We start from the raw sequence: 21031 nt of genomic DNA, 5'->3' as shown, positions 1-21031 counted from the left end.
GTCCTCAACCTCCTGCCCTAAACTGAGGCCACAAGCGCACCATGAAGCCTCTGCAGCTCATGAGCAACCAGGGGTGTGTTACGGATAATCAGGAGGACAGAAAAGAGTAAACAACAGGTGACCCTTCTTGGATTTGTGCACGTGTGTGTACAGACAGGGAGTCTGGGAGCTGCATTGTTTCATCGGGGAGCAAACTGGAAGGAAAGATCCACTGTTAAGTACTACTGTATTTTTTTTCTTAGCAAGACAGACCAAAACAAAATATACTTGGTATCCTTACTGGCATACAACTAACAAAGAGCAAGGCCTTGCAGCTTTTCTGCCAGTGAAATATAAATAATTAGAAAATGTAGGATAAGGATGAGATGTCAGTTCTCATTTGAAATACTTTCTGGTAAGAAGAATTAAGAAGAATTAATTAGTTACCAGGCTGGTGAAAAGGGCTCATGTCTTCTTGCCAGCACATGAAAGGTTTCAGCAAAGAAGAAACAAAAGATTATGGGATTTTTCTGTTATAAGCCCTGTACCAAAAAAGGCATTGTATCTGCTCTTTTATAATGGACACAGCATTGCTCATGGCAGAATTACCTGAACGTTGCATTGTCATTAGCAAAAGGTTTGCTTGTGCACTAATGGGGGCACATCTTTGGTGGAGAATTTGAGGGGCAGGAAAAATAAACGGCATCAGTACAGAAAGCAGATACAGATCCTTTGTCACATTCACCAACTTCACTGTTGCCAGCAGGGATGCACTGGCTTCTCCAGGTGATATTCTATGTAAGCCTAGCACTACATTATCATACAGGTGATTTTTACCAGTTGTGAAAAACTTGAGCAATAAACTAGCAAATAAACTGGAGAAAATGGTAAAAAAACAAGCCAAACCAAAACAACAACTACTTTTTGCATCAACCTAAACGGTTCTTAATTGTGCACAACACTATTCTGTATTCAGTGAAACAAACGATACCTGGTTTCTTCCAGGTTTGTGCCAACTGGAGCTGACAGCAACCTCCACTTTTGCCTTAACTGGGGAAAAAATCCTGTATAAGGGCCTTCATCTGCATGGATCCTCAAGGGACTCATCAGTCTCCTTTCAGTTCAGGAACTTACTGCAGTTCTTTATTCTTTCTGGCCACATGCATTAATTTAACTTGGGAAACTTAATTGTTTACCCTCTGCTAAGACTATTGAACTGAGACAAGCGATGCCATTGGGCAAAGAGAGAAGAAAGAGAAACAGAGAATAGTGAATACACAACATAGATGAACATACAAAAGCCCGACTTGTTATCTCCACAGAAGAAAAAGCATCTTTGCTTTAAATGAGTTTATGTGACCTGAGAGATACCTAAAGTAAAAACAATTTTACTCTAGCAACGCAAAAGCCCCCAGCAACAACAACAACAACAACCACTAAAAACCCAAACCATGGCATCTTAGCTTCAAAATTGAAAACAAATTAAAAAGTACTAAAAGAAGAAAACAGCATTAGCTCATACCTGAACTTAAAACTCTGTCTGAGTCACATTTTGGACAACAGGATAATCAAGTTGCCTTCTGCCCCTTGTACATTGTTTTTAACAGTAAAATTTATCCTGGCTTTCTGTTCATCATTTATAGTTGAGAGTTTCCCTATTTCTGAGTTCTCTTCTACTTTAGGTACCTCCCTGACATTGCTCAAGATTCTTGAAATCACCTGGGATTAACTATTTTTAATGTGCAAAGAATACACTCAAAATTAGGCTTTTTCTATTAATTCGTCCTTTTTCCTGAGGACTGCAGTTTTCAAATTGTAACATTTTGCAGGTCATATACCTTAAAGTGTTTTCTGCTGTGCAGTAGCATACTTTGTCTTCTGGTTTGCTGATTTTCTTCCACAGATGTTACATAACACATTAATACAATGAGTATGGGGTCTGAAACCATCTCCCTTTCTTCCTCAGACACACACAGCATTGGTTTCAAAGGCCATCATGTCCCAACACTGACTGTTAATTACATTAAGACTTGTCATGTTCTTATCTCCCCAGAGGAGTTCAGGCCTTTCCAAAGGACCGGCCTCCAAACTTCAGAAACTGTTTCTTCATCAGATTGCACTTAAACAGAGTCAATTCCTGTCAAATTAGACACAAACGCTATTTTATAAACATAGCAACTCTTTCCCAACAACATCCACGGTGCATTGTAGCAGTTATATCCAGAGATGCACAGGAACAGAATAAAAGCCAAATCCAACAAGATGAATAACCACAGCAAGTGCAATGAGGGGGCAGTTTCATTTTACACCTAATCTGGTATAATGTCAGCCAAAAGCGGGTTATCCCGTCCTCCCCATCCCTCTCACAGCCATGTGCTCCTGTCTCCTTTACATTAGCTCTGACAATCACGCAGCCGCAGGGCACAAAAAATGAGTTTGCTAGCCCAAGAGAAAACTAACCTACCAGGAGAATATCTCCTGTGAAGTATTACTTGTGGATTTGGTCCTGAAGGGAGTTCTGGATGCGACTGAAATCGGTACCTGTGGTGTGTTGGCGCCCAACCAGCCGCTCCCTCCCTCACCTCAAAAGGACAGCGGGGGGAAAAAAATACGATTAAAAAGTTATTGGGTTGAGGTTACCACAGGGAGACCACTTGTAAAGTGCCATCATGGGCAAAACAGCCTCAACCTGAGGGAAAATTAATTTATTGCCACCTAAGATAGATTTGGATATTGAGAGACAAAGGTGAATCGAAACAACAATTTCCTACACTCCTCTTTCCCAGGCTCAACATCACCAAATCATCCCCAACTCATCCACACCCTCCCACAGGGCTGTTTCTTAATTATTTTTACCTTACTTCTCGCTGCTGGGTGCTGTTTTGTCCCTTTCTTAAGCTGTTTTCCCCTGCGGTGCTGCTGGCAGCACGGAGGAGCTGGGCTGTGTGGGGAGCAGCTGTTGGAACCGGTTGGAACCGGCTGGAACCGGCCTGAATGGGCCACACCTGGGGTGGGGCAGCCCCGGCATCTCCTCACAGCGCCCGGGCACCTGCGCACAATGTAGAACCACAGACAACGGAGCTGATTTTTAGCCACAAAAAGTAAAAGAAGCAGCGTTTTCAAACGTGGAGCATTTGATGTCAAGTTGAAATTGAATTTTCTCTGGCCCACGGGCAGCAGGGCCAGATTTCCAGCAAGGTGTGTCACACTGCCCAGATGTATCAGTCAGATACAACTTACATTTTAAGGAAATAATTTCTAGAAAATTATGTTTACTAGGATTTCTACTGCAGGTGCAGTATGTTACAGTCCTGGTATTGTGGTTTATTGTCATTTAACCTTGAACACGAGGGTTTTGCCACTGCTGAGGAGCAAACCGCAGTCCTTGCTGACATTTGTGCCATGATGGTATGGAGTCTATACCATTCAAACACATGCACCTGAAGTGAAACCAGGGCTGTAGAAATGATCACCTTTAGGAAAACTGTTTAAATAATAAAACGGTCATAGCCTGGTTACATCTGATTAATCTGTGGCTTAATTATTCCACTTGGCTTTTCAAACCCTGCACACCCACCACATAGGCCAGATAATCCACAAAAATAAGCCTAAATCATCAACACATCTTGCGTCATTTTATTTCCAATGTCTCCAGTTTTGACATTAAGGAACTCATAATTATTGAGTCCTCTAGAAGAAACACCTCCAAGGGTGACATCTCGGCTGTGTCGTAGCTGATGGCCGAGCTCCAGGTGACCTTGCTGGGGATAAGATCTCAATTCAAACACTTGCCCTCACATGGTGCTTTCTGAAAACTGCATTTTAACAACTTGGAAAAGCTTTTTGTTTTAGGAAGATGAGTTTAGTTGGTCTCTTTCTGTATGTCTATGTGGATATTTACAGTAATGTAACTGAGCAGAACAAATTGGGCAACCCTAGCCTAAATATCTATTATGATTTATTGCAGCTGACAGGCTCCACAAGGGATGGTGACTTCTAAGGCAAGTGAGGATATTACAGTTAAGGCACAAAGCCATAGGAAAGCTGGTCTCACTGTATATGTTGCTCATGTGGTCACTAACATGTTTTATTTGGTTCATTATGCAGATAGGAGTGGGTAACAAGACAGATGTTTATTGTGCTTAAATCATCATTAAGTGATGCTAAATGGTCTTTGTGGGGATTTATTGCCCAGGTTATGTGGAAGATAAATGGTTTGTCACTATAGGATCTAAAACAATAAAAGTCAGTGTACAAGTCCTCCTTATCTCTGTCTTATCTCATAATGGAGGGAACGATCAAGCACAGGGCTATTAGAACACAACAATCTCCCACAAGGTTTCCTGTAAAAAGGGGCAAAAAAGGGGTAAGTTTTATTAATCAGTAGTGCTACATTTAGACTCGCTACAGGAAGCCTTTACCTCAAGCTATGTCAGCTTCCATATAAAATCTCAATACAATTTCCTGCAAGTTGTAGGAACCGTGGAAAGTTGCACCTGTTTCACCTCTAATACCATAAAACCTGGTAATGTTGGCTTATTTCTCTAGACTCTGCTCTTAACCTGCAGTTTAGGTAATGACAGCAGTTACCACAGCTTTGCTAATACCCCTGGATTTATTAGCAGCTTTGTTTCCGCTTGGGCTTCATTCTTCTTTCACAGTACCTTCCATATTGGCCTTGACAGAGGAAAAGGCTTCAGTTTCCCAAAATCAGGCCCCCTCTGCCTCTTCAGTCAGATCACTTACACTTCGGTGTTTCTAGAGGTTAGCTCACAAGCAGAGAAGCACATTCCTCCTCCCTAGCTAGTGTAACAGGCCTCTTCCACGACTTGCTCTGCTGCAGCTCTCTGAAATCACTCATTGCAAGACCATGTTGTTAAGGTACAAAGACTAAAGCACAGGAGCACAGGACGACTGAAAATGGGGTATATGTTAGGTTTGTTTTAAGCTATTGCAAGCTTTTAGCAGTGAAATGGATTATGGCAGAAGACTGACGACCCTGGCACCAACCTGTCTGCTACAAAACACTCTAAAACACATAATTGCATGTTTAAGCATAAAATCAACAGTATTCAAACTGTTTGTATTTATATGCATTTCATCTGGTTGCCCTTCCTTTATAATTTTAGCCAGCTATTGCTGCCAACTGTATAATTTCCTCATATACTGTATCTGCTTATGCCAGTGGCAAGGGTTACTCATCACACACGAGTTCACAGACCACGTCACTGCAAAGTGTCCCCACCGTTTATTTTTAATAAGCCACTTTTAAGTTCAAAATAGAACTAGTATCAGAACTAGACCCATAATTAAAGTAGTGGAAGATCTTTCATCACCTTAAGTGAGAGTTGGATAATAGGAAATTCTACTCCTGCCATTTTTCAAGATTATTGATACATAAATTCCTATGTGCTAGTACAGTTTCCTTCTCATAAGTACCTTAGGTGGAAACTCAGCTGTGTGCCTGGTCTGTGCTCTGCACCTTGTGATTCTCTAGACAATCCTCTTTTTTTCCTCTACCTAGACAGAAGGAAGAAAAGTTGGACAATGAAAAGGCAAACTGCTCAATTTCAATGCTATTTAAGTTATGATTTTGTATATGTACACATACACAATTTTGAGATGGTGTGGGGGAAAAAAATCATATGCTAGAAAACAAGTCTCCATAAAGAGATAAGTGAGAGGAAGAAGCAATTTATCAATTTACAAACCATTCTGCCATGCTTATTCCATGAAAGACTGAATTTATGCCAGAGTTTCTATGAAGACAACACTGAAAAGCACTTTTAAAATGAAAATGGGCTAACGTGGTTACTGTAGCTTTTCCAAAACCAATGCCATTTTTCAATATGGGTATGTACAAACCCATACACACGGTGACCAATTTTTCACTCATTACATGGTGAGGCATCCATCCAATCATTTAATGTTGCACATTAGAGCAATTTTAATGGCTGAGACAACACAGCTGCGTAGGGGCAACATTTCAGAAGTGTTCTCATATTGTTCTTCATTTCATGAGTGCAACATTTCAGAAGTGTTCTCATATTGTTCTTCATTTCATGAGTATATCGCTGAGGACCGAGCCTGATATCTCAGACATTCAAGACCGATGTATTCCACTTTGTTTTTGCAACCTGGAAAGCTCCTGTTTTATATTATTTACAGAACTGATAGAAATATATTCACCTATGGGATGTTTATGTCACAATTAAAAAAAACCACACAACGATGATATCTCAATGTATCCTGTAACGTAATAGTGAAAATGAACTCAGGCTATTAAAAAAAATTTATTATGTTTTTTTTTTTTTCCATGAAAGATTGGTACTACAATCAATGTAACCATTTAATCAGTCAAGTAGTTTTGTTATAGGCAGGCACAACATTACAAAACAGGCAAGTACAATGCCCGATTAAGCGAATATAGTCCGAATATCTATTCACCCACTATTTCTGAAAACAGAATTATCAAATATCCACCAGGGAAAAAGATGAACTATTTTAGTTTCTCTTTGGCATACTTATCAGGACAATGAATTCATTCCAAAAGTCTTCTTTTGCTGCCAGTGCTGTGAAGAAAAAATACCGAATGGAAGATTGTGTGTCAGAACTCACTTTTAGGACTCAGGCGAATGTGTTAGTACTGGTGACAGCGGCCAGTTGAGCTGCCAATGCTTCACAAGGCAGACAAGGAGTACACTTTATAATGCAGTCTTGTTGAAGGTATAAAAGAATTACAGTAAATTTATGCACAGTACATACTTATTACACACAGTTATATAAATACCCATGCTGTGGCTGGACTTTAGGAAGCTGCTTTATCAATAAGAAAGCTAATATCAGACCTCCTAACATCCATTTCATACACATTGCACTTTGCATCCAGTAATATGTCCATTTCTGTACCTCTTTTAAAAATAGATTTAAAACAGAAGCAAAGAATAATATTGAATCTTTCCATAAACTTTGTTTTCTTATTTACATTGTAATATTCCATTATACATAAAGACTGCGTTACGATACATTATCTTCATATAAGCTTTTTGCAATACATACAGCTTGAAGCTATTAACAGTTTAGTTTGGGAACAGAGATATGACCTATCAGACTATTTAAAAACAATTCTAGCCTTAATTTTGCTTTAGTTTGTTTCACTGAAACCATTATTTGACAAAAAAAATCCTCCTTATTGGGGAGGAAAAAAAACAACCCATGTTTAAACCATCACTGGATTTCCTTAAACTACTGAGAAACTTAGAAATCATAATAATTTTTGCATAATTCTATAGCCACTTCAAAGGCCTGTTACTTTTACATTTAGAACATGAATGACAATTGTGACCATAGCTTTAAATTATTCTTTTTTAGACTTTTGGTTATTTCTCAAATGTAAAAGAATGAAAACACAATCATTAATCATACATAATCTTTGCACAACCGGGAAGAGATCCTATTTTATTAGGGAAAAAAACCGAACATGCACACACTCCCATTCACAGAGTGAGAACATAAACCACAGCAGTACTTGTCTCAAGTTATGGTGCACATGGTTGCAATACGGGGTATAAAACAAGAGCAGAATTTCCAACATCTGGTAAAACACAAAAAAAACAACCTTATTGTACAAAAAGTCATTCACATTCTTTGCAATGAAGCGAGGAATCAGCTGTTCAGCTGTCTGGACTCTCTAGCCGGCAAACTCCTCCTTCTATCGCCACGGACTGTCCGGCCACGGCTCCAGGAGGAAGCCTTGAAATGTGAGTCTGTGGAAGAGTCAAGAGTATTATCAAGTGAGAAGATAGACAAAACTATAGAGGGCACAAAGCAAGCTTGGAAGTATTGAACAACTACACTGTTCCATCACTGAAGTCTGAGGGCAAACTACAAAGCAACTTGAAAAGCCGCCAACAACTGGGATTATTTAATTTTTATTTTATTTGCGTTAATGTTGAACACAAGAAGAGAAAGGCCATGACAGATGTGTAGAAAAGGTAAACTGGATGACCCAATGCACGGAAAAGAGAAGAAAGGAATATCCAGCATGAAGACAAAAGAAAAAATAACTGTGGCATTCTATGGATTATAAGTCTATTTCTTACGGAGATTCAAAAACTGCACACAGAAATATACCTTATGGAAGAGTTAGACACAAACTATTTGACAGAGATAAACTTACACTTAAGAGAATTAGGCAACTGCAATGTTCAGGATTTAAAAAAGAAATTTCTCTGCATAAAATACTTACTTGTCCACCTAAATAACCAAAGACTTCCTCTAAAATATTTTTTTGCCAACTGACAAATAAATGAACCCAAAGAGCAATTGTGTTTCTGTCAACAAGTATCTTTTCCATTAAGAAGTTTTAAAAGCAGGCCTTTTGAGATGGCTCTGTAACATTTCAGCCAGAAAGAGGGAGCATGCGTATGTGCACATAAAATTTTGGCTTACAACTCAGTGACACTAAAAATCTGTTTAAGACGTTTTATATTCTGATGTGCATTTTATTACTGATGAGCAAAACCGTTCACTTATGAAAAGATACTTTGACTTACTGCTAAAATAATGTCATTTTTCCCCTTTGCAGTAGGGGTGATAAGAGCATTTCCACAGGCTTGAGGCAGAAGTGGCCCTGGAGGGACCACCAAAGCAGGAGCACTCGCCTCCATGTCCCTCAGGAGCTGCACATCTCAGCAAGTGATTCATTAACACTCAGACAATGGAACGCTCAAACAACTATTAAATAATGAACTAGAAATTATTCTTGCTACAGTCTAAAGCTCACAACAAAGAAGTCGCTGGCATTTAGAAATTACAGCTTCCTGTAAGTGCAGCCAATTGCATATTTCAGGTTTTATATGTACATTATTTCATTAAAATATTAAAATGGTGCAAAATGTGTACATTGGAATGAGGCAATGGGTTGTGACATAAAGCATAGATGTAGAAGTTCACCATGAATAACTTGCATTAACTGAGCAGAAAGTGATTTGAGACTGTAACCATTGCATCGAAGAGACATTTTGTATCTCACAGGCAGCTTCTTTTTAATTCCTTTCTTGATAAGGGAATCCTGGTGTCTGCTCTTAGGTGGTCTTGTTTTCAGTTAAATTACAGAATGAGATTTAATTAAAAACTTGTAAAGGTTTTCATTTTACTGTTAAAACTTTGATCTCTGCCCTTTCTACTTGATATATGAACACCTTCCTACTCCAGAACAATTTTGGTTACAACTGTGATTTACCACTTCAAGAAGAAAAGATTCCTTTCAAATCTGTTACAGTTTTCCGCCAAATGTAACTGGCAAATTTTGGAGATGTTATAATATTTTGTAAGTTTAAAGAGAAGGAAGAAAAGCAAGTGGAAGAAGGGTATTTTTTATTTTATGACTGACAGACCCAAGACATTCCTCCAGGTCTGTGAAAATTTCTAAATGATAAGTGGGATAGGATGACAGTGTAAAAGGAAAATTGTTCCATGGCACAGTAGCACATTTCCTCAGAATGACACTAAAGTGAGATACTGCAATCAAGGCAAACCAGCAGTCCACTCAAAGGCAGGCAGGACTCACAGGTAGAATTGCTTATAAAGTGATCAGTCAACATTATTAGCAGATCATTGTAGCAATATTATACAATAAAAAGCACCGAGGCCCAAGGATGTTGCCAAGAGGCATAAGAGAGGAAGCTTGTTACTGAAACAGGAGAAATATTAGCACTATCATGATTATAATGAACCTTGTAATCAATTTTTTTAATTATACCTACAACAGAGCTGATTTGTGTAAATTAGTCTTCTGCCCCAAGTTCTGGATTAACCTTTTGCATAGGCTTGGGTCATCGCACAACCCCAAGTTAAATGCCTAATAGATCCTTCGATAAATGCAGGAACAAAACATGAGGCTTCATTGAATCCACATGAAATGTATAAATCCTGTTATTTTTAAAAGTTCGTTAAGCAAGTTTCTAGCAAGTTTTTGAACAAGGAAAGGAAATACAAGAGCGGACAAGCAGATAATAATCCATCAATACATTATCAGGTAGCGATGCTTAAATAGCTGTCCAAAACCTCATTTCCTATAAAAGGAAAAACACATTTCTCATACAAAAACCCCAAACCATTCTACACTAGCATCTGTATATTTCTAGTCACAGAAACACCCCAAACACATATAACAAAACCTTTCTTAAAGCCTTTCCTTGCATCCTGTTTATTTGGATACTTTGTACAACGGAACAAATGCAGATGTTGTTTTACACTGACTACTTCTTAATACCTTCACCTATGGCTGCCTTATGTACAACAAAAACGAGACAGATCTAAGATAATAGTGTTTAAAATATGTTATCTAACAAATAATATGAAAGGATAACATTGCCGTGTCAAGACAACTTTAGATAAACTCCCAAGTGAATTCTTACAGTTATATCTCTTTTGTTCTTAGCCATAAGAACTCTAGTAAATAAAAGATCAAAGAATATTTAATATTTTTAAATGCAACCACAGAGCTTATTTGTACGGTTTGTTACATTTTTATATCCCAACATCATATTTTGCATTAAGTCCAGATTGTACAGTGGATTAGATCGAGATTTTTAAGACATAAAAATGAAAAGCAAACAAAAAAGAACAAAAATGGAAAGCTTTTAATTGAATTTGATTAGTCCGTCAGCTTTACAAGTTGAACAAACCCACATCTGGGGGAAATTGTGCCTGGGGGCACAAAATGCAGGAATAGAAAAGGTTTTCCTGAATTAATGCTCCACTCAGCTTCATGGAGGCCTCCCTGTGAGGAAACTGTGCCGAGGAAAGGTAGATTAAGAGCAATCCGGCTATAAACAGCAATGTTACTGTCCCTGAGAATATTTGGATTTGATTTGCTTTCCTAGAGACAAGTGAGGTTGATGAGGGGCCAGTAGGGGCAGGTGGGAATCCAGTTGGTCACCAGAGATCTGTCTGCAGCTTGGAGGAGGAACCTCGTGCCCACAGTTCCAAATGGGAAACGCCAGATGAAGTCCTTGATTTTGCTTCCCACCCTTCCATAAAGCATAAACCAGGTAACCGACCTTCAGACGCTGATTCCTGCTCCGTGTACTTGCCATCCATATGCTCAATGTCTCCCTCTTTCCCTCCTGACCCAGCCAGACCCACTGAGCAACCAGCTCCCCAAGCCCAGTGCTGCAGACGCTGCCTGGGGGACCTTCCTCCCTCTCAGTCCCTTTGGACGCACACTGCAAAGTTTCCCTCTACCCTTCAAGTCCAAAACTAACTGCCATGGAATAAATGTTAACTGCTACCAGGACAATATATGGTTTCACCTTTGTGTCATGAACATTCCAGCTATTTTAGAAGTTCAATATTTTTAGTATACCTTTAAAAAAAACCACTACTCTACTTCATGTCTCCTGGACAAAGATACTGAAACAACCTAGACACCAACTAATACCAAAAAGACATTTTCCTACTCTTTAAAGAACAACTCTTCCCCTTTCATTCACAGAAAAGTATTCGTTTGTCCCAACAGCTTCATTTTTATTTTAAAGCATAATTACAATGTAAAATGAATATAAAGTTAAAGCCAGAAGACTGACAGCACTGTGGGAGAAAACTGAAGTCAATCAAATGCTGCCAAGAGGACAGAGTACAACTACCAGATGGCAGCACATTCAGTTCTTCAGCAAATCAGGGGAGTACTTCATGTGTTTAGCTTTCTCATTACATGCTCAAGACGTGCTTTGGCCAGAATAATTTATAAACCAAACTTTTTCCATTCATGACTCTATTGAGATGAAATATAATGAAAAACCAAGGACATTATGCACTTCATGAAATTGCTTTCTAGCACCTTAAAGAAAAGCAGCACCAAACCCTATATATTCTTTCAAAATTCTAAATCGCTCAGAGGTCTACAGGCTTTATAGCTGCTACACGCTTCCACCATGAGAACCATTTGGTCACCTATTCTCAATTAATTTTCTAGGCAGTAACAGCCCATTTTGGCAGCAACACACATCCTCTGCTGCTCTGTCTCCTGGGAAGCTTTCCTGCAACACAGTTGGAACGTACATCTATCATATGAGACTAGAAGGTGACATGCAAAATAAAGGAGAAGAGGCAGAGGAGAAGAGGCAGAGGAGAAGAGGCAGAGGAGAAGAGGCAGAGGAGAAGAGGCAGAGGAGAAGAGGCAAAGGAGAAGAGGCAAAGGAGAAGAGGCAAAGGAGAAGAGGCGAAAAAGAACAATTGCCATGTTGGCAAAAGATACACAGACATACTGCTGGCATTCTTCTGGCTCTCAGACATTAAAAATACTACTACAAGTTTATTTCAAAGCAAACAGTTTTCCAAGCTCAAATTAATTCTGTGGATTAAGTATATTACGATACACTATTTATGTACCTGAAAACATTAATATAATGCATTAGAGAAAAAAATCAAATTATAAGAAAGTTGGAAACTAAACTAAAGCATTTCGATCTAAGTAATTCACATATGTATTTAGACAGTCTAAATTCATTTATCAACCAATCATCTATTCAGCTCAGCATCCCAGACTCTTTAGAGGTTTTCTAAAATACTGCCATGTACCTTAAAATGTCATTCTTACCATTCTGAATTGCAGGTGCTAAGCCAGGTTATTGCATTTACATTTGCATAGCTGGATACACAATCCCATCTTCCATGCTTTGTTCTGAAATATGTCAGCCAAACATGAGGAGAGTTGCAGAACTACTGGCTTTATGCAAGAACTCAACCCCAAAAGTGAATTTATCTTCCAATCTCAGAGCCCATAATTTCCACACAATTCTATGAGCCAAATATTTTAACTGGTATCATAGCACTTCAGGTTATTTCCAAGAAATATAAATACCTTACTTTTATGAGAGAACTGGATGCTCTGTTGTATGAACAGAGTTGTTTTCAAGTGAAAATTTCTGACCAATTCCCCAGCCTCCAGACAAGAGTGCAGATTAAAGAAAAACAGAAGTATAAGTGACATATACTTTTCCTGTCTCCTGAAGTTAAAAGGCTGTTTCTGTAGTCTGAAATGAATAACTGAATTATTTGACTTAGTAATTTCTGTTAACTAAACAGGCTCAGTAATTTTTTCCACTAATTTTCAAGTTAGAATTAAGATTCTTCCAGGATGTATTTCCTCACCCCGTGAACACTGGATAACTGCCCTTCTCCTGACAAAGGGCTTTTACAGACCTTCTGTTCACAAAGTAAAACACAGAACCCATCATCAGAAATCTGACAAGAGTCCCTACAACCAGTGTTTGTCATATGTAACACTTCAAATATAGAGGGAAGTGATTTTGCTAAATTATACAGTGTTAGTGAAGGCGACTAAATCTGATGACGACACCTAACATCTCAACAGGAAAAATGAATTGGACATGGTCTGCCTTGTCCACTATGTCTCCGTGTACTGGAAAATGAAATTAACTGGCAAAGTTTTTGTTCACATATTGCAATCACAACATTAGGTGTAGGCAGCACTTGTTGCTGACAGATGTTTTCAAACATAGCAAGATGCAACACTCTCCATGACTGCTACCCCATATCTTGCACAGCAACTTGATTTTGGGTCATTAGAAAATGGAAAGAACAGCATATAAAGCTTTGCAATATTTAAACCTGCCATAACATAGCTTAGTAATTCATGTTTTAAGAACCAAACATCTGCCAAAGAGCGATTTAAAATTGCAACCGAAATGGATTATATCCAATGTTACAATTAGATTTTTAGAAATTCATTGCCTGGGTCATCCAGCTGTTACAAAAACTAAAACCTATGAAGCTGAACTACAGTGATATCTCAAAAGTATTGCAGCATTTACAATAATTGCAAAAGCTAGCAACATTATGCACAGGTCATAAAGCTAATCCATACCTACTAAGAACCATAGTGAGCTGACAAAATATTTCAAATACCTACACCTATCACAGGACCAAAACTGCTCATTGTTGGTGTCGACACTGGGTGTTTCACTGGAAAGCAAGCATTCTGACTTCAAACACTACTGAAAACAGAGCGAAGAAGTACCTGTTTTCAAGCAAAAACATCATCTACCACCAACTACCCTCAGTCACCAAGATAATATAAGAAACTTGGGAGACCCAGGAAAAAATTTCTGTGGTACATCCTGCCCACAGAATATCAAGGGCCTTGAGTGAATAAATATTCTGCAGACCCTGCCTAAGACAAAAGAGCTCCTGCTTGATTATGCACAGATACACAACATTACAACAAAGGAAGGTCGCCTACCCATAACCAGAACCTTCAAGAGATGCAGTTGGAATGTGAACTCACATTGCAGGCATATGCTGCACTGTCATTTGAGATGGAAGAACTTCTTTTCCTTTGCAGCGTCCTCCATTGGGCAAGCAGACAAGGAACAAGAAAATACGAAGACTATGTAACTAAAAGGAGTGAATTAACCTGTAGCCTACCTGCTAACCTCTTTTCTTTCCTGTTCTCCATTTACATCTAAAAAATCACATTATGGGTGAATACAAGGAGTTATTTCTCCCACTCCCAAATGACAAGGCAGAAGGTCTCAAAACCCTTTGTGTAAACTGACCCTTAAACTGCTCTACCAGATGGTACATCAACTGCTAAGGCCTCAAATATTGCACACAGCCTGCAACAGTATGGACAGAGCTCCAAGAAGCAACACTACAGTCATCAGAATAGAGCTGTTTTCCTAATGGTGACAACACAATTGCTTAAGCACTCAGAATGTAACCTAATCGGTTCACAAAAATTGGAACTGATTAACTGAAAGCTGCCAGAATATCTTTAAAGAGGTTGCATCTCCAGTAATAGGATGACCTTCTGTGATCAGTTGTTGGATCTATTACAGGTCCATAAAAGAAAAAACATCTGGAAGGTTATTCTGAAGACTAGTGTCTCAGAAAGAGAAGAAGGTTTGGGCAGGAAATCTAAAAGCATTAAGTGTTTATCAAAGATCTTGAATTGATATCAAGTAATTTGTCAGTCAAAATCGCGATAACAAAAGAGAAAAACAACATACCTCCTCAGTTCATGAAGATATTTAATGTTCCAGTCCTTCAATTCAGAAGACTTAACCTTTGCTGATACAGCAGTTACTGCTACAAAAGGAGCTTGGCAAGTGCAAGGAAAGTCTACAGACTAATATTTCCCATCTATTCTCATGGCTACAGCCAGAAACTTCCACAGCAGCCTAGAATATTCTAGCAACCTCACTAATGGCTAGAAATAGCTGACTGTCTGCTTATGTGATAATTCTACCGTCACATAGATGGCAATGCAGAAACTTGCTTCAGGAGATCTCTGGAGGTCTACTCATCTTCCCAAAGAACAGACCTAATGTTGAAACAATCTTTGACAGTATTGCTTCAGGAAGGAAGTCCGGGACTGGCAGCTTCTAAAATAGATATATCTATTTTTTTTAAACTCATCACAACTGATGCTCCCAGGCGCCAGCCTGGATAAGTTATAGCAATAGGTGGTACAGGTTAGTTTCAAGACAGAGTCAAAGCTGTTCAGATAAAAAGTTTGTTTCCTTCCACATCCAATATGTGACAAACATGGGCACCGAGTGATTCTGGAACTGCTCGTGTCAAGAGGGATGACAAAAAAACAAGGAAGAGTGAACCAGTGAGGATTTGCTTTGATCAGCTGCTTGTGGCAGTGATAAAAGGGTTCAAGGGCATAAGAATCACGGGATGTCAACGAGATATCCACTGTCCAGGTAGTAAAGGTGACATTGCCAGGGATATCAGTGGTGGAGGAGCTGAAATACCCCCAGCCTTGAGAGAGAGTGAAAGGCAAGTAATTGGACACACAACCAGAGATGACTGTGTCAGTGATAAGGTGTGAACTCAGTTCATCTGGCAAGTGTCCACAGTATTTTTAAAGTAACGATCACCCAAACCTTTTAAATGTTCGACCAGGCATTTTAAACCAGTGTTCAACAGGAAACAGTGACTTTCCCAGGAAACAGGTTTTCCAAAAAAAGTCTGGACACCTTTCCAAAGAGTATGCTGAAAATCAAACGACCACTAGTCACAGTGAGAAATCGTTCCACAGCTCTTGCAGGCTCAGCCATTTTATACATTGGCATCCAGGCAGTCTAGTTTGGAGGTGAGTGGTCAGCTGCAGAACCCCATCTTTTCTACATCGGGAGGAAACAAACCCCTGTTGCAAGGATACTTCCAAACCGGTACTTGGAGAGCTCACGGAGCTAAGAGCCAGAAGCACCAGCAGGTCAGGATGTCCAAAGCACTTCAAGTCTCCGATTGCACTTTGCTGTCCCACTGTTCTTCTAAGTTGCTTAGTTGGTTGAGTGTGTTTCCACCTCTTGACCACAGCCAGGTCTGCAGGTGAGCTGGTATCTAGCTTACAAGTGTCTGTTTGCCTTAAAAGAAAGGCCTCCAATACCTCCACAAGCTGGGGTTCAGAACCAGCATTTGCTAGGTCCTGTTATTAAACGCATTAGCCTCCAACGCACAAGAGTCACTCTAAGATTATAAAACAGGATCCTTTTTTCCTTAGTACGTACCCCTTGATACAATTATGATTCTAGTATTAGTCTAATTCATAACAGCAGACACTTAAAAACCTTCTCACTTTCTGAAAGTCTTGCTACAAAAATATGTTTTCATGTTCATTCCATTGAACCAGCACAAAATCAGCCACTGTGACAACCCCTTGGTTTAAGAATAACACTTGAGTCCTAGATTGATGAAAGAAATAAAAACTGAAGCTCTTTACCACCCTAGAACAACAGGAAAGCAAGATGTTTCCCTACAAGCTGCTGCCTGATCATTTCCCTATGGTACTCATAAACAAGTGATATTTTATACTTTTATGAATTCTTACACCATTATTCTTTCATGGCAAGTACTCAAAATTAATTGTACCAAAACAGTTACTCTATTAAAGAAAAGGGATTTTTTTTTTTTAACTTACAAGGCATTGTGTTCTATTTCAAGCCCAGTTTTCTGTCTATAACTCAGCCCTAGTTGTAGCAGAATAAAATTCCAGCTTTTATGACAGAAGACTTTTTTTGATCAATAGAAGTCAGCAGCAAAAGCATTTGTGGTTTTTCTCTGGAAAGCATTTGTGGCCACAGACTCAAAGAAGGAAGAAAGGGAGGGGGATTAACTCTTCAATGAAGGTCAAAAACATAATTTAAAAGTGAACCAAGAAGAGCAGCTGTGCCTGTCAGCGCAATCAAGATTACCAGCTGGAGAATTTACCAGCAGTATGAAAACAATGCACACCAGATGTCAAATGTTGCAACTGTGAGTAGGAAAACATCTCTGGGCATGGCACTGTCATGCTAGTACTCATTACCAGACAGACTTCATATTTAGCATTTATTTATTAATTAGACAGACACTACCGGGAAGAAACAAGAGTGTTTCCTTAGAAGCAGCTTTTGAGCATGCAGTGTAAGCCAGAGGCAGGTGTGCACACTGTAATAATTTAACGTGCATTCTAATAATTCTCCTTATTTCACTATAAACACAATACGATGACTTTTAAACTAACTAGCGCATACTGGAATATTTGCAGCTGAGCTTATTTAGCCTCATTCAATTCAATGTGAGCTTTTAGCTTGAGTATGGATTCTTTTCCAACAAATCTAAAATAAATATTAAGATAACAAATAAAACCACACCCTATTCCACAGATAATCAACTAGAAAGGACTCTACATAGGCCATGAAGTGAGTACTTCAATAACACCTCTACCAGCAGTTCCCTCACCAGCTGCTTTTTATCTTCCTCCTCCTTCTGGGGCATTCTTGTCTTTTTTTTCCTATACATATTCATACACATATTCCTATACACATTTCCTATACATATTCACTCACATGCTCCTTTGTATTTATCTCCCAAATGAAATATGGGGGAGAAAGGAAAAAAAAAAAAGAAAAGAAAGGAGAGAGAAAGATATGGGGTTTGTATTCTCCTCCTGCATTGCTGATGACTAAATATTCTTCCCCAGCAGACCCACAAGCAGCCATTTCTGGTGAAAATCAAACAAATCCAGGCCCTCAAATTCTTTCCTTTTCTAGGCTTTAAAATTAATTCTCCTTTAATTTCTACCGTCAAAATGCTGGATGTCTGTCTTGCTCTTATCTGCTGGTACAAGCTTCCTGGCTGTCATCTCCTCCTCAAATACATGCAAATATTCCAGTAAACACCCCCGCCTCCGCTATTAGTTGAACCATAGTGGGAGCCTTCTTATTCTAGCTTTTCCCCCCACTTTTGTCACTTCCTTTAACTAGTTCTGACTGTTCATGCTTAATCTTGAATACCGACAGCTGTACATTTATAAATGTCTACAAATTATTGTTTTTCTCTGCTTGCAGCTTCTCCCATGTTCATCCTCATTGTCCAAACACCTCTCCTAAATGTCCTATTGCTGCATCACAACACCTGCCTTTTTCTCCTTTCAATGCTATATTCCTAAGGGTTAATCCCTACTATTTGATGTTAAGGATTTTTCCAGTTTTCACTGTTAAATGCCGTTTTAACATATTATTTCTCTCATTCCAGAAAAACAATAAATAATTAGATCCCAAGAAACTAAAAGAACCGTGGATGTTAATATTCAAATTGTCTACTATAGATGCTATTCTAAGAACTACCTTGAAGTTTGTTTTATATCCTCTTCCTTCTTCCTTGGTGCAAATGCTCTATCTGAAGGCAGACAAGCTCATATAAAAATACCGTATCACCCTAACTGGCCAGGGTAACTGAGTCAAACTGAAGTTACTTAAATACAATTACTGTCAGCAGAGGAAATGAAAATGTTTATGGCACCTTTTCCTGATATAATCTATATGTTAGCGCAGGTTTGTTAACTGCTGCAATTAAAATAAATGTGCAATCAACAGATATATTTAACTGCTTACGCACCCATTATTTCTTCTGTTCTCTTAATGATAGAAATTTCTTTTATATATATATATATATATAAAAAAATATATATAATTATTTTGTATTTTCTTTAGCTTCTGCACTTGTTCTACTGTATTACAACCTGTTCTTCATGGCTTACCTTAGCTTTGCCATCCTGTGCAGACATATATCCTACACACATGCTCTCGGTCGTATGGCTCCACAGAAATTCCACTAGAAAGGAAAATGCAACAAGTCACACACACACACAAATCTATTGATTCCTATTCATCACATTCCTTTAATATGGTTGACGAAGGTCACAGCATGCTGGGTACGGTTATCCTTTGAACCATTTATCCTTGCATAGCAATTAACTCAGAGTAGAAGATCAAAGTTTAGACAATCCCGGCAAGACTGGGAGATTCTGACAGATACGTAGATATCATCATAAAAGAAAAATGAACTTTGTTTAGGTATGTGCTTTGCTCCCCCGTAATAGATTCATGACTGATACCACCAAAGGTTCGTCAAAAGCTTTCCGAGAGTGAAACATATTTAGTGCAACAGAACCGCATTTGATGAGGCCAACCCCTCCCTAACACCCTACAGGTTCAACTGGCAGGGAAAACATTCATTTTTTTGGAGACAAATTTAATCTTATCTTTCGGTTTTGAGAAGCTGGGCAGCAGTTCAGGCCAAATACCCTCAAAATATTATTTCTTTGCCTTTGGTAACTCCAGGCATATTCTTTTAAGTTTTTAATATTTTTTTACTTCTATATTATCCACCAAAGGCAGCATGTGCTAGCAGAAAACATGGTCATTGCTGCCTATTACAAGACCTGGAATTGCAATGGAAATCCTAAATTACATACTTATCTGAAGACATTGCACATCTTTTCAACTACCTAACACATCACTTTCTTGCAATTTGTTTCAGTAGTTACCAAAAAAATCATCCCTGCAATAAAGACATGAGATTTTGTTCCTCTGTAGAAGAAATTCATCAGTATGACTTCTGTGGTACACAAAAAATCTTGAGAATAAGCTGTGATACATGAATCTTATTTCAGTGAAAGAAAACAAAAAATGAATGGACAAATAGTCTTTACTTCTTATGTATGATGTATGGGGATTTTCTTTATTACCTTTTGAGGAAAAAACATATCAAATCTTTCTTAATAGAAAAATGTTTTCTTACATAAATGACAAATGAATAGAAATATTTCTGACTTGCAAACATAAGAAACAGAAGGCTAAGGTGATCTCATTTGTTCTTAGTTAAGGAAACTTGCATTTTCATTTTCTCAACTCTTTTTTAGGGATAGGATTTTTGTCATAAGATGCTTTTCCACTAGATCAATAATGTCACAATTATTCCATTCTTAAATCTGAAAACTGAAAAATCAAACTTGCAATATTCTCTTCTGTTTAGCAACCCATGCCCTGATTCTGGAGTCAGGATCAGACAGTCTTGGCTTTCAAAGAGTTGAAAGCCAAGAATAAGATGATCGTCAAAGTCTATTTTATAGTCTACTTCTTCAAAAACACATGCTATTCAAATAATAACTCTAAAAATATAATATACAAAAGCTATTTCTAAAACCTTTTCCCACCCAAGCCTTCCAAAACTCCTTTGTTGTCCATCAGGATAATCTCAGAACCATCATCAGCACTTTAAGGATTCACCTCCCAAATCACCAGTTCTTTGTAAGAGCAAAATAAACATACATGAAACTCTTATGGATAAGATGAGATGTTGACCAAAAGCATAAAACACACAAACTACAGCTGTTGGCTTGAGAAACGCTAATGTTATTAAGTGGATTGAGCAAAATCACTTCTTAGAGTGAATGACTGGAGAGCGATACGATCAGACTCAAGTTGACCAACACAGACAAAAGAGTACATGATATTTAAAGACTCTTGTAATGCGAACCAGCAAGGTGTAATATGAGAACAAAACAGAAAGACAACATACACCTCATCCTGTGCAACTGTGATAGCTTGACCTTAATGTCCTGGAAGTCACTGAACAGACAGCAAGAAACACTGGAGTTTGTGTGGGTTAACCCATTGGTAAGAATATTAGGAATATATCTGCCAGCTCCCCTTAAGCACACGCTCTGCCTGCTGGTCCAGGTGGC

The 21031-nt window shown here is 38.5% G+C and overlaps 1 protein-coding gene across 1 annotated transcript in view; it reads right to left on the bottom strand.

Moving 5' to 3' along the window:
- Positions 1–7517: 7517 nt before the first annotated feature.
- The window catches only part of TASP1 (taspase 1), a 77592-nt gene continuing 64078 nt past the window's right edge, over positions 7518–21031 (bottom strand). The window contains exons 14-15 of the mRNA XM_080341728.1: positions 19043–19116; positions 7518–7745 (exon numbers count right to left, since the gene is read on the bottom strand). Of these exons, the coding sequence (XP_080197854.1) occupies positions 7653–7745; positions 19043–19116 (167 nt within the window). The 3' untranslated portion in view covers positions 7518–7652. The remainder of the gene's footprint in view (positions 7746–19042; positions 19117–21031) is intronic.

Source organism: Nesoenas mayeri (assembly GCF_963082525.1).
Source record: "Nesoenas mayeri genome assembly, chromosome: 3".
NCBI lineage: Eukaryota > Metazoa > Chordata > Aves > Columbiformes > Columbidae > Nesoenas > Nesoenas mayeri.
The sequence above is the reverse complement of the archived record's forward strand: the minus strand, read 5'-3'. Positions and strand labels throughout refer to the sequence as shown.